We start from the raw sequence: 13,393 nt of genomic DNA, 5'->3' as shown, positions 1-13,393 counted from the left end.
CAAAGTCAGACACTTAACCGACTGAGCCACCCAGGCGCCCGAACATAATTTTTTAAAATATATATTTATTATTATATTAAATTGGTCATATAATAGAAAATATTGAAAACAAAAATTACCCTAATTCCATCACTTAAAGACAATGTCTTATTGTTTTGGTACAGTTTCTTCTAAATTTTTCCTATGTATTTTTCCATGGTACTATTTCATAGCTTATTTTAAAAATACAACATGCCTTGTATACTTTTTTTTAATGTTACAGGAGAAATACTTGTGTATTTCAAGTATACGTATTTTTGGAATCATACCACCTGGGTTAATCCCTGTTTCATCTCTGACATGTGTGACTTAGGTTAGCTAGTAAACTAACAGAGGTTATATAAATTCTTTAAACCTCAGTTTCCTCATCTATAAACTAGAGATAACAATAATACCTATATCATTAGGTTCTTTGAGAATAAACAGATTAAATGCCTGCTAAGTAGGTGCTGCCGTTACTGAATCTGTTCCCACTGACCTCCTTAACAGTATTGGTTTGTATTTCCATAATGACTAATGATATTGTGCATCCTTTGATATTATTAGCTATCTGTATATCTTCTCAGACAAAATGTCTGTTCAAGTCCTTTGTCCATTTTTCTTTTTATTTATTTTTTAATGTTTATTTTTGAGAGAGTGCAAGCAGAGGCAGGGCAGAGAGAGAAGGGAACAGAGGATCCAAAGTGGGCTCTGTGCTCTCAGTGGAGAGCTTGATGTGGGGCTTGAACTCGTAAACTGCGAGATCATGACCTGAGCTGAAATCAAGAGTCAGACACTTAACTGACTGAGCCACCCAGGTGCCCCCGTCCATTTTTAAATTGTGTTGTCTTGGGGGACCCTGAATAGCTCAGTCGGTTAAGCATCCGACTTTGGCTCAGGCCATGATCTCACAGTTTACAGATTCGAGCCCTGCATCGGGCTCTGCTGACAGCTCGGAGCCTGGAGCCTGCTTCAGATTCTGTGTCTCCCTCTCTCTCTGCTTCTCCCCCATTCATGCTCTATGTCTCTCTATCTCAAAAATAAACAAACATTAAAAAAAACTATATTGTCTTTATTGTTAAGTTATAAAGAATTTTAAAAATATATTTTGGGTACAAGAGCATTATTATCAAATAATTACTTGCAAAAATTTTCTTTAATTCTATACATCATCTTTTCACTTTCTTGATAGTATCCTTTCGAACACAAACGTATTTAATTTTGAAAAAGGCCAATTTATTTTTTCTTTGTACTATTTTTAAAAATTTTTTTTAACATTTATTTATTTTTGAGAGAGTGACAGAGCACGAGTCGGGGAGGGACAGAGAGAGGAGAGGGAGACACAGAATCCAAAGCAGGCTCCAGGCTCTCAGCTGTCAGCACAGAGCCCAACGCAAGGCCCAAACCCACGAACTGTGAGATCATGACCCGAGCCGAAGTTGGACACTTAACCGACTGAGCCACCCAGGCGCCCCTCCTTGATTGTACTTTAACTGTCATATAAAAGAAATCATTTCCCAATCCAAGTCATGAAGATTTATACCTTTATATTCTCCTAAGATTTTTAATTTTAGCCGCTGCATTTAGATCTTTGATCCATTTTGTTTTAATTTTTGTATACGGTCTGAGATAAGGGTATAAATTCATTCTTTCCCGCATGGATATCCAACTGTCCCAGCACCGTTTCTCAGAAAGACTATTCTTTCTCCATTGAATTGTGTTGGCATCCTGTTGACAATCAGTTGACGATAGATGTATGGATTTATATATGGACTGTAAATTTTGTTCAGCTGATCTCTGTCTGTCAGTACCACAGTCTTGATTACTGTAGCTTTGTAGTAAGTTTTGAAATTGGAAAGTGTGAATTTTATAACACTGTTCCTTTTCAACATTGTTTGGACTATTCTGGGTCCCTTGCATTTACTATGAACTGTAGAATAAGATTGCCAATTTCTATCTAAAACAAAAACAACAACTGGAATTTATGTAAGGATTGCACTGAATCTTTAGATAAATATGGGGAGCATTTTTATTTTAACAGTATAAAGTTTTCCAGTCCATGGATGCGAGATTGTCTTTGCATTTATATGGGTAGTCTAATTTCTTTCAGTAGTCTTTTACGGTTTTCAGTGTATGTGTCACACTTCTTTTGTTATGTTTATTTTGAAGTATTTCATTCTTTTTGATGCTATTGTAAACACAATTATTTTTTAAGTTTTATTTTGGATTAATTGCTAACGTATTGAAATATAGCTGATTTTTGTATATTGATCTTGTATCCAGCAACCTTGCTCAACTTGTTTATTAGTACTAATGGTGTGTGTGTGTGTTAACTCCTTAAGATTTTCTATACAGGATTATGACACCTGTAAATAGAAATCGTTTTACTTCTTTTTTCCCCAGTCTGATATCTTTTATTACTTTTTGTTGCCTGATTGCCCTGGCTAGAATCTTCAATACAACGTTATTAGAAGTGGCAAGAGTGAACATTCCTGTTTTATTCCTTGTCTCAAGAGGGAAACTTTAAGTCTTTTATCATTAAGTATGATGTTAACTGTGGGGTTTTTGCAAGTGTTTCTTATCAGGTCGAGGAAGTTCCCCTCTACTGTTAGTTTGTTTAATGTTTTTGCATGAAATGTTGGATTTTGTTAAATGCTATTTTTCTGTGTCAGTTGATCATGTGTTTTTTACTTTATGCTGCTAATATGGTATACTACATTATGTTACATATATACATTTTTGTATGTTGAACCAACCTTGCATTTTTGGGATAGTTTCCACTCAATTATGATATATAATCCCTTGTATAGGTAGCTAGATTGAGTTTGCTAATATTTTGTTAAGGATTTGTGTGTCTCTATTCATAAAGGTATTAGTATTTCCTGTAGTTTTCTTATGATGTCTGTGTCTAGTTTTGGTTTCAGGAAAATTCTGGGCTCATAGAATGAACTGGTATAATTTCTTTCTTAAATATTTGACAGACTTCATAAGGAAGCCTGTCTGGGCCCAGGGCGTTCTATTTTGAAAGCTTACAAATTATTTGTCCAGTTTCTTTAATAGATGTCCTATTCAGATTATCTGTTTCTCTGATTTTTATGACGGGATGTGGAAAGATTTTTTAAAATGTTCTGTGCCATTCTCTTGCTGCCAGAAGCTCCTAATAGTTTTATTTTCTGCCCTTTTCACCTTAAATTGAGATGCCTATCTTATTATGGTTAGATATTGCTTTTTAACTTAATCCAATAGTTTCTGTCTTTTAATTAGGAAATTAAACCTATTTAGATTTAGTAACTGGTATGCTTTGCTTTTGCGCCTCCCATTTCATTTATGCTTATTATTTATTTTACTTTGGTTTTTTTCCTCTTTCCTTTTCTGTTTTCTTATTTTTCTTGATTCACTCAAATGGCTCTTAATTCCCTATGCCTCCTTCTTACCTCCTTGTTTTAGTGTTTCTTATGCTTTGCAGTGTGTTTACGTATTCTCCATCTTCCTAATAATTATTATTTAAATTCTATTTCCCTGTTAGCTTATATTTGTAAATCTTTACTTTTCCATAAAAATGCTTCACTTATTAAAAGCTTATTTTTAGACAGAGGGAGACAGACGAGCAGGGGAAGGGCAGAGAGGGAGGGACAGAATCCCAAGCAGTTTCCATGCTTTTGGCGCAGAGAGACTTTCTGTCTATGGATTTACCTATTCTAGGTACCTCATTTGGTGGAGTTACACGATATTTGTTCATTGTTTCTGGCTTATTTCTCTTAGCATAATGTTTTCAAGGTTCATCCATGTTGTGACACGTATGAGAATTTCCTTTTTAAGGCTAGATAATCATTGTATGTGTATACTAGATTTTATTTATCTGTTCATCTGTTGATAGACATTTGGGTCATTTTCACTTTTTGGCTATCGTGAATGATGTTGCTATAAACATTGACGTGTAAATATCTGTTTGAATCACTGTTTGCAGTTCTTTCGTTTATATGCCCTGAGGTGGCGTTGCTGGATCACCTGGTAATTCAACAGGTAACTTTCTGAGGAATTTCCCCGGTATTTTCCACAGTAACCGCCCTATTTTAATTCCCACCAGGAAGCACCAGGATTCTAATCCTCACCAACACTATTTTCCTCTTTTAGAGAATAGTAGCCATCCTGTTTGGTGTAAAGTTACATCTCATTGTGGTCTTGATTTGTATTTCCCTAATGATGAGTGATGCTAAACATGTTTTCGTGTACTAATTGACCATCTGTATATCTTCTTTGGAGGAATGTCTAATTATTTATGTGTTCTGGATATTAGTAAGATATCAAAGTTTAGAAAGACTTTTTTTTCTTATTTCTTAATCTAGAATATACAAGAATATCTTTACTTTCCCTGGAAAGATAACAAATGATGGTGAAGAATTTGTTGGTAATTCAAATTTATGTGCCACTCCTGTTTTAAAGTCAGAAGTGAAAATGGAAGCAGATATTAATGAGGTAAGTGGTCTTTGAAAAATATAAGCACAGATTTTTAATGTAAAATGAATAAGTTTTGTAATTAAAAATGTGACTTATGATTATTCACAATTGTTGGCGCACCACACACACATACACGTCCCTCCCACTGTAGAAAGCTGTAATGACACTCATCTCAGCTGGTTCATTTGTTCACGCATTATCGAGTACTTAATATACACCGGTCACTGGGCTCGGCTCTGAAATTCACCAGCGGGTGGAACGAATTCCCTGACCTCTTGGAGCTTATATTCTGCGCCAGGAGAGACAGGGACTGAAGTGATGAGTGCAGTGAGGAAGCACAAAGGTAGATAAGGGAATGCGGAGTGCTGCCGTATGCTGCTTTCACACGGGACTGGTGCGGGAGGGCCACCCTGTCTAAAATAGCAGTTACCCCCTCCGCCCCCACTATTGTCTACCTTTGACTCTTTACCATTCTACAGAAAACAAATAACAAAAAAATGTTTTGTTATTAACTCAAAAATGAGACAAGCCAAATATGAAAACTCTTAACAGAATCCTAGAAAAACTTACACTAGGAAATCTTTTTTTTTTTAATGTTTATTTATTTTGAGAGGGAGAGAGAGTGCATGTGAGTGGGGGAGGGGCAGAGAGAGAAGGAGAGCAAGAATCCTAAGCAGGATCCATGCTGTTGGCACAGAGCCTGATGCAGGGCTCGGTCTTACGAACCATGAAATCATGACCTGAGCCCAGATCAAGAGTTAGATGCCTGCCTGACTGAACCACCCAGGTGCCCCGGGAAATCTTTTCTTGACATGAGGAATTGTATCCTGCCCCCGACAATATTTTCTCGGGATTAAACTTTATACAGTAGATACTTTTCCTACTTTGCAAAAGCAGCATTTTCATGAGATAGCACTGTATAATATGTATGTTTTACATATTTTTTAATATTTTAGGTAGATTTGGTAACAAGGGAAAATGTTCACATTTTAAATTTCAGTTTGTATTTCTCTTATTAGTAGCTTAATTCTGTATTTTTAAAAATACGTTATTGGAGGGGCAGCTGAGTGGCTCTGTCGGTTGGGCGTTCGACTTCGGCCCAGGTCATGATCTCACGGTTCGTGAGCTCAAGCCCCGCGTCAGTGTCTGGGCTGACGGCTCGGAGCCTGGAGCCTGCTTCGGATTCTGTGTCTCCCTCTGTCTGTCCCTCCGCTGCTTGTACTCTGTCTGTCACATTGTCTCAAAAAGAAATAAACGTTAAAAAAAATTTTTTTTTAAATATGTTATTGTAGACTCATATTTTGTCTTCTATGTTTTTTGTCCATTTATCTGCTGAATAGATTTTTCTATTATTTTGTAGGAATTCTTCATATTTATATTGCAATGATCTTTTCTGCTAGATGGCTTGCTACTTTTATTCCCTCATGGTAATTTTTATCCATAATTCTTCAGTGTAGTGGAATTTATCAATCCTTTTATTTGTGTTAGTGTTTGAGATTAAATTTGCCATCCTGAGTCATAAATATATTTTCCTTTATTTTCTCATAGAAGCTTTAGAGTCTGGCCTTCACATGTATCTTTAATGTGTCTGTGTGTAGTGTAGGCTGGGGTCCATTTTCAGGTATTTCTGTGTGAGTAGCCATTGCCCAGACGTAGTTTCTTTACATCCTTTCCCTGCTGATCTGCACTGGCAGCTCTTTCTTTATCATTTACCATCCGATTCCCATATGTGGGTCTTCTGTTCCCCAGCTGTTACTCTGTCCTGTTGATCTGTTTGCCTCTCACTGTGCCAATCCCACACTGGATTAATGGTATATAGCTTTGAGATAAGTCTTCTTTTATTCTCAGCCATTTGCTCTTCTGTATACAGTTTAGATTCAAACCCTATTTGGATTTTGGTTGAAATTGCCTAGAAGATGGGGAGAGTTAATATTTTATGATATTGAATCTTCCCGACATGATTGTGCTATTTAAGTCTTCTTGAATTTTTTCAATGTCTTTTATAATTTCTCCATAAAAATCTTATATATTTTTTTGTTAGATTTAACCTGTGAGCCTTGTAGCCCCAGCCTGTACTGGGAGTTGTTATTTTATTTTATTTTATTTTATTTTATTTTATTTTATTTTTTTAATTTTTAATGTTTATTTATTTTTGAGAGAGAAACAGAGCATGAGCAGGGGACAGGCAGAGAGAGGTAGACACAGAAGCTGAAGCAGGTTCCAGGCTCTGAGCTGTCAACACAGAGCCCGACGCGGGGCTCAAACTCACAAACCGCGAGATCATGACCTGAGCCGAAGTCGGACGCTCAACCGACGGAGCCACCCAGGCGCGCTGGGAGTTGTTATTTTAGATGCTTCTACTAGTTCTTTATGAACACTTTGGAATAGAAATATTTTTAGATAAAAACACATGCACTGTTTTTTTTAATTTTTTTAATGTTTTTAAATTTATTTTTGAGAGAGAGAGAGACAGAGTGTGAGTGGGGAGGGGCAGAGAGAGAGGGAAACACAGAATCTGAAGCAGGCTCCAGGCTCCGAGCTGTCGGCACAGAGCCCAATGTGGGGCTCGAACCCATGAGGTACGGGATCATGACCTGAGTTGAAGTCGGAGGCTTAACTGACGGAGCCACCCAGGCGCCCTGGGAGTTGTTATTTTAGATGCTTCTACTAGTTGTTTATGAACACTTTAGAATAGAAATATTTTTAGATAAAAACACATGCACTGTTTTTTTTTTAATTTTTTTAATGTTTTTAAATTTATTTTTGAGAGAGAGAGACAGAGTGTGAGTGGGGAGGGGCAGAGAGAGAGGGAAACACAGAATCTGAAGCAGGCTCCAGGCTCTGAGCTGTCAGCACAGAGCCCAGTGTGGGGCTCGAACCCATGAGGTACGGGATCATGACCTGAGTTGAAGTCGGAGGCTTAACCGACTGAGCCACCCAGGTGCCCCTGCACTGTTTTAATTTTTTCCTTAGGATTAATACTCAATCAGCACAATAGGCCTTTTTGCAGTCTTCCATTTGCAGAGTATCTCTTTAGACAAGGTTATACTGATTTCTATTAAAGAGTGCCTTTTACATGTATCCTGTTTTATACTGACCGTTGCTTATTGATAACTGAAATCTCAGATTAACTGATCTTTTTACTTATTACTTGTAGTGGGTGTTTTTCTTATACTTATTAGCTATTTGTATTTCTCATTTTTATGACCTTTTGATGTTCTTTCCCATTTTTCTTACGGCGTTTTCTCTTCCTTTTTCTTACTGAATTACAAAACTATTTATAAAGTACAGACCATAACCATTTGTTATATCAGGAAAATGTAAATCTTAATGCATTGTTTTTCATTTTGTTACTAGTGTTTCTAGTATGAGGAAGATTTTTTTTGAGTGATTAAAAACCTGTCCCACCTGGGTTCACTGGTAAATTCTACCAAACATTTAAGACAGAAATTATACCAATTTTCTACAGTCTTTTTCAGAGGAATGCAGAAGATAGAATACTTTCTAACTTATTCTATGAGACCAATGTTACTTTAATACCAAAACCAGACAGACAGTACAAGAAGGCTACAGACAGATATCTCTCATGAACACAGATGTAAAAATCTTCAAATCATAATCCAACATAGAATTGTACACCAAGTGGGATTTATCCTAGGTATGTAAGCTAGTTCAACTCTTGAAAGTTAATGCAATCCATCACATCAGTAGGCTAAAAAAAAATCACATGCTCATATAATAGATGCAGGAAAAGTATATGAGAAAATATAATACCCATTCATGATAAAAGTTCTCAGTAAACTAGAAAGAGAAGGTAACTTCTTCAACTGGATAGAGAATCTTTACCAAAAAACCTGTAGCTCACCTTATATTTAGTGGTGACAAGCTTGGAGCTTTTCTATTAAGATCAGGAACAAAGCAAAAATGTTCCCTCTGATTAATGCTTTTCAACATTGTACTGGAAATACTAGCTTATGCAACAAGACAAGAAAAGGAAACAAAAAGTATACGGTTTGGGAAGGAAGAACTAAAACTTCCTTTGCAGATGACATGCTCATCTATGTAGAAAATCCAAAAGAATCAACGAAAAATCTGGAACTAATAAGTGATTATAGTGAGGTTGCAGGCTACAGGGTTAATTTTAAAAGGTCAGGCACTTTCCTATATGCCTGCAGTGAACAAGTGAAATTTGAAGTTGAAAACAATACTATTTACGTTAGCACCTTCCCAAATGAAATACTTGGGTATAAATCTTACAAAATACATACAGGGTATATAGGAGGAAAACTACAAAACTCTAAAGAAAGAGATCAAAAGAGAACTAAAAGAATGAAGTGATAGTCCATGTTCATGGATGGGAAGACTCCGTATTATCAACATGTCTGCTTTTCCCAACTTGATCTATAGTTTCAATGCGATGCCAATCAAAATCCCAGGGCCTATTTTGTGGATCATGACAAACTAATTCCAAAGTTTATATGGAGAGACAAAAGACCCAGAATAGCCAATACCATACTGAAGGAGAACAAAGTTGGAGGACTGACACTGTCTGACGTTATGATTTACTTTAAGGGTATGATAATCAAGACAGTTTGGTATTAATGAAAGAACAGTCAAATAGACCACTGGAACAGAATAGAGAGGCCAGAAATGGATTCCCATAAATACAGTAAAACCTTGGTTTGTGAGCATAATTCATTCCAGAAACATGCTTGTAATCCACAGCACTTGTATATCAAAGCAGATTTCAAGAACCATTGGTTTAGTGGTGATCATGTGATGTTTGGTGTCACATACTACTCGTACTGTAAGACATCGCTTGTTTATCAAGTTAAAATTTATTAGAAACATTTGCTCGTCTTGTGGAACATTTGCAGAACAAGTTACTCACAATCCAAGATCTTACTGTATAGTCAACTGATCTTTGACAAAGGAACAAGAGCAATACAGTGGAGCAATGATGGTACTCAATAAATGTTCTGGAACAACTGGACGTCCATGTGCCAAAAAAAATGAATATAGACTCAGACTTCACATCTTTCACAGAATTAACTCAAAATGGATCATAGACCTATTTGTCAAATGCAAAATTAAAGAAACTCTTAAAGGTAATATAAGAAAAAACCTAGATGACCTTAAGTGTGGCAGTGACTTTTTAGACACAACACCAAAGGCACGATCCATGAAAGAACTGATAAGCTGGACTTCATTGAAATAGAAGACTTTTTGGGTCTCCTGGGTGGCTTATTCGGTCAAGCATCTACCTCTTGGTTTAGCCTCAGATCACGATCTCCTGGTTCGTGAGTTCGAGCCCCACATCGGGCTCTGTGCTGACAGCACGGGTCCTGCTTGGGACTCTCACTCCTTGTCTGGTTCTAAATTGTCCTTGTTCTAAATTGCATTTCTCTGATGACAAATAATGTGGACCACCTTTTCATATGCTTGTTTGTCACCTGTATACTTTCTTTTTTTTTTTTTTTTTTATTTATTTGTGGGACAGAGAGAGACAGAGCATGAACGGGGGAGGGACAGAGAGAGAGGGAGACACAGAATCGGAAACAGGCTCCAGGCTCTGAGCCATCAGCCCAGAGCCTGACGCGGGGCTCGAACTCACGGACCGTGAGATCGTGACCTGGCTGAAGTCGGACGCTTAACCGACTGCGCCACCCAGGCGCCCCACCTGTATACTTTCTTTGTTGATGTGTCAGTTAAGGTCTTTGACTCATTTTTAATTGGGTTATGTGTTTTCTAACTGTTGAGTTGGAAGGGTTCTTTGCATATTTTAGAGAACAGACCTTTAGCAGCTATGTCTTTTGCAAATATTTTCTCCCATCCTGACTTGACTTCAAGTCTTGTGGCTTGACTTCACTCTCATAACTTTGGCTTGACTTCACTCTCATACCTTTGTATTTTGCCAAGAAGCTTTCTATTTTCTATTTATTTATTTTGCAAGAGAGAGAGAACGGGCAAGGGAGGGGCAGACCCATGACTTCTGCCTTACCACATGCTGGCAATATAGCCTTTAACAAATTAATACCAGATTTTTTTTATATAATAGTAATAATTTCTGTCCAGGTTGCTGTGAAGATGAGGTGAGGGCAACTTGTTTACTCTAGCGCCTAGGACATGATAAGCACTCACCCAAGAGTAACTGTGTCCAATAATAGAGTGTGCTAGGAGTATACTGTATCAGGTATACTCAAGCAGTGGACACAGATACAAGTATGCCGTATCGAATAGTAGTTGTACTACGTGCATTTCAGGAATGATTCTCCGCCAACTATTTGTAATACTGTAACATTAGAAAGTGTGTAGGGCTCAAGGTCCAGTCGTTACCAGGATTAGAGGTTATTTTCCAGAAGAAGCTATACAACGCATCATGTTTGTTTGAAATTGTCTTTGAACTTCTTGATTGTGATAAAACATACATAACATCCACTTGCCCGTTTCGAGCATATTTTACACGTGAAATTCAGTGGCGTTACCACACGCGCGGTGCTGTGTGCAGTCACCATTACCCACTCTGCAGCAGTGTGTCACCCCCCGAAACTCCCGCGTTTATTTGTGTACAACCTCTAAAGATTGCGTGTCCCCTTCAGCATCTGCTCAGGCTCTTCCTTAGCGGCTTCACAGGGTGCTAACGATGTTTGTTTACAGTGTCAACTGCCTTTATTCGTTATGGAGTAGTTGAGGTTCTGGCAGGTGAGTGAGACAACCACTCTGAGAAACCCCGGATGCCTCCAGAACAGCGGGCTGTGTGTGGGTAAGAGAGATGGATACGTTAGTTGAGAACACCTGCCTAGACAGAGCCTACGAGCAAATACATTGTCTAAGAAAGGTATTTATCCGAGAAATAGTCTGGCTGTTTCTCAGTAGGGACGGGTGCCCGTACCAGAATGGGTGTATTCCAGCAGGGACGCGTACCTGTACCAGGATGTGCATATTCTCAGTACGTATTCTCTGTACCAGGATGTGTATACTCCAGTAGGGACGGGTACCCGTACTAGGATGTGTATACTCCAGTAGGGACGGGTACCTGTACCTGGATGTGTATATTCTAGTGAAGAAGTCAGACCTGCAGCAGTGGTTTTGAAGGAGATTCCCAATTTCTAATTCTCAACCGTGAGTACACAGTAGACTTACTTGCACAGCTTTTCAATGATTCATATTCTTGGTATAAAATTGTTCAATCAATGTATTGTACACCTGAAACTAATATAACATTGTATGTTAATTATACTTTAATTACAGAAAGATTCTTGGGCCCTGCCACAGACCTTTTAACTCAATCTCTGGGGATGGGGCCCAAGAATTTGTTTGTTTTTTTTTTTTTTACATTTATTTATTTTTTGAGAGACATAGAGAGACAGAGCACAAGTTGGGGAGGGTCAGAGAGAGAGGGAGACACAGATCTGAAGCAGGCTCCAGGCTTGGAGCTATCAGCACAGAGCCTAACACGGGGCTCAAACTCACAAACTGTGAGATCATGACCTGAGCCGAAGTCAGATGCTTAACCGACTGAGCCACCCAGGCGCCCCCAAGAATTCATATTTTTAAAAAAATTTTTTTTAATGTTTATTTATTTTTGAGACAGGGAGAGACAGAGCATGAACGGGGGAGGGTCAGAGAGAGAGGGAGACACAGAATCCGAAGCAGGCTCCAGGCTCCGAGCCGTCAGCACAGAGCCCGACGCGGGGCTCGAACTCGGGAACAGTGAGATCGCGACCTGAGTCGAAGTCGGACGCTTAACCGACTGAGCCACCCAGGTGCCCCCAAGAATTTGTATTTTTAACAAGCTCCCAAATGATCAATATGTAACCACCCTGGTGTTAATTTACACAGTCTTTTGGGGGAACTCCTGCATTACAATGCATCGTGTATTTTACATTACCTTATTTTAACATGCAAGTATTCATTACCCCAAAGTTATTGTTTATCATTTAAAGTTTAGATCTGTATTATCCTGAATTGAAAGGAATATTCTTTCGGTTATATATTGTCACTGTCACTCTAATATCTATTAATTAGATTTTGAATCATATCAAAGTGGAGAGCAATTTGAGAAAAGTATATGCACCAGTATTTGAAGTGACTCTACGCTTGAGGTCTCCTGAAGAGAGTGACTCTTCAGAAACTTCCACAGAGAACTTTCATGAGTCTGACAATGGCTCTGAGGAACCTGGGGTGTGTGAACAAGAGGAGGCACCAAAACATGAAGTCAGTCGTGTCATAAAACAGTCGAGTGAAGAAATGCCAATAATGAAGAAACCAAAAAAAGTTTGTTACAACCGTGAAGAAATACCTTCAGGTAAGATGAGTGAGACTATTAAGAAGGAAAGGAGATAGCTAACAGCCGGAAAAGAGCAAATGACAGAAAATTTTAGTAGTTTATCTATTATCGCTGACCGGCGATAATAAATATTAAGAAATAATATCACTTCTCAGCAGTATAAATGTTAAGAAAGCTCTAAGCACAAGCTCAGATCATCTGTGGTGCATGTAAGCGATAACTACCGTTACTCATTCTGGTCTCCTACGCACACCATTCTCAGTCCTGGGGCCTGATGACCCCCTTCCTGGCAGTGAACACCCCTGCGTGCTTGTCAGAAACCCAGGCCCTCAGTCCGCAGCTCGGCCCTCATTATCACAGTCCGGGGTGCGGTGGAGTGCTAGAGTGCTACCTCTTAGGTGACCTTCCTGCGTATTCTCGGATGTCTGGAAAGCACTGCCACGTAGCAAGTGGTCACCTAGCTGGTTTAAATACCAATCAGTGTTTCATTCTCTCTTTTTTTCAATGGACTCTTGTAGACATAGAAATCATGACCGAGTTCGAGAATAAATACATGTATGATGAGTAAGTAGCAGACCTTTTTGATATTACAAGTAATTGTAGTCTCTGGTGGTTACTGCATTTTTC

At 38.3% G+C, this 13,393-nt stretch overlaps 1 protein-coding gene across 1 annotated transcript in view; it reads left to right on the top strand.

Annotated features, from left to right (window-relative positions):
- Positions 1–13,393, top strand: part of DNAH14 (dynein axonemal heavy chain 14) — a 319,741-nt gene that overhangs the window by 67,859 nt on the left and 238,489 nt on the right. Inside the window, 3 exon segments of the mRNA XM_053909500.1 lie at positions 4,365–4,494; positions 12,505–12,784; positions 13,285–13,330. Of these exon segments, the coding sequence (XP_053765475.1) occupies positions 4,365–4,494; positions 12,505–12,784; positions 13,285–13,330 (456 nt within the window).

This window comes from Panthera pardus, unplaced genomic scaffold (assembly GCF_024362965.1).
Source record: "Panthera pardus isolate Hobbes unplaced genomic scaffold, ASM2436296v1 HiC_scaffold_21, whole genome shotgun sequence".
NCBI lineage: Eukaryota > Metazoa > Chordata > Mammalia > Carnivora > Felidae > Panthera > Panthera pardus.
Note: the sequence above shows the minus strand (reverse complement) of the source record. Positions and strands in the feature narration are given on the sequence as shown.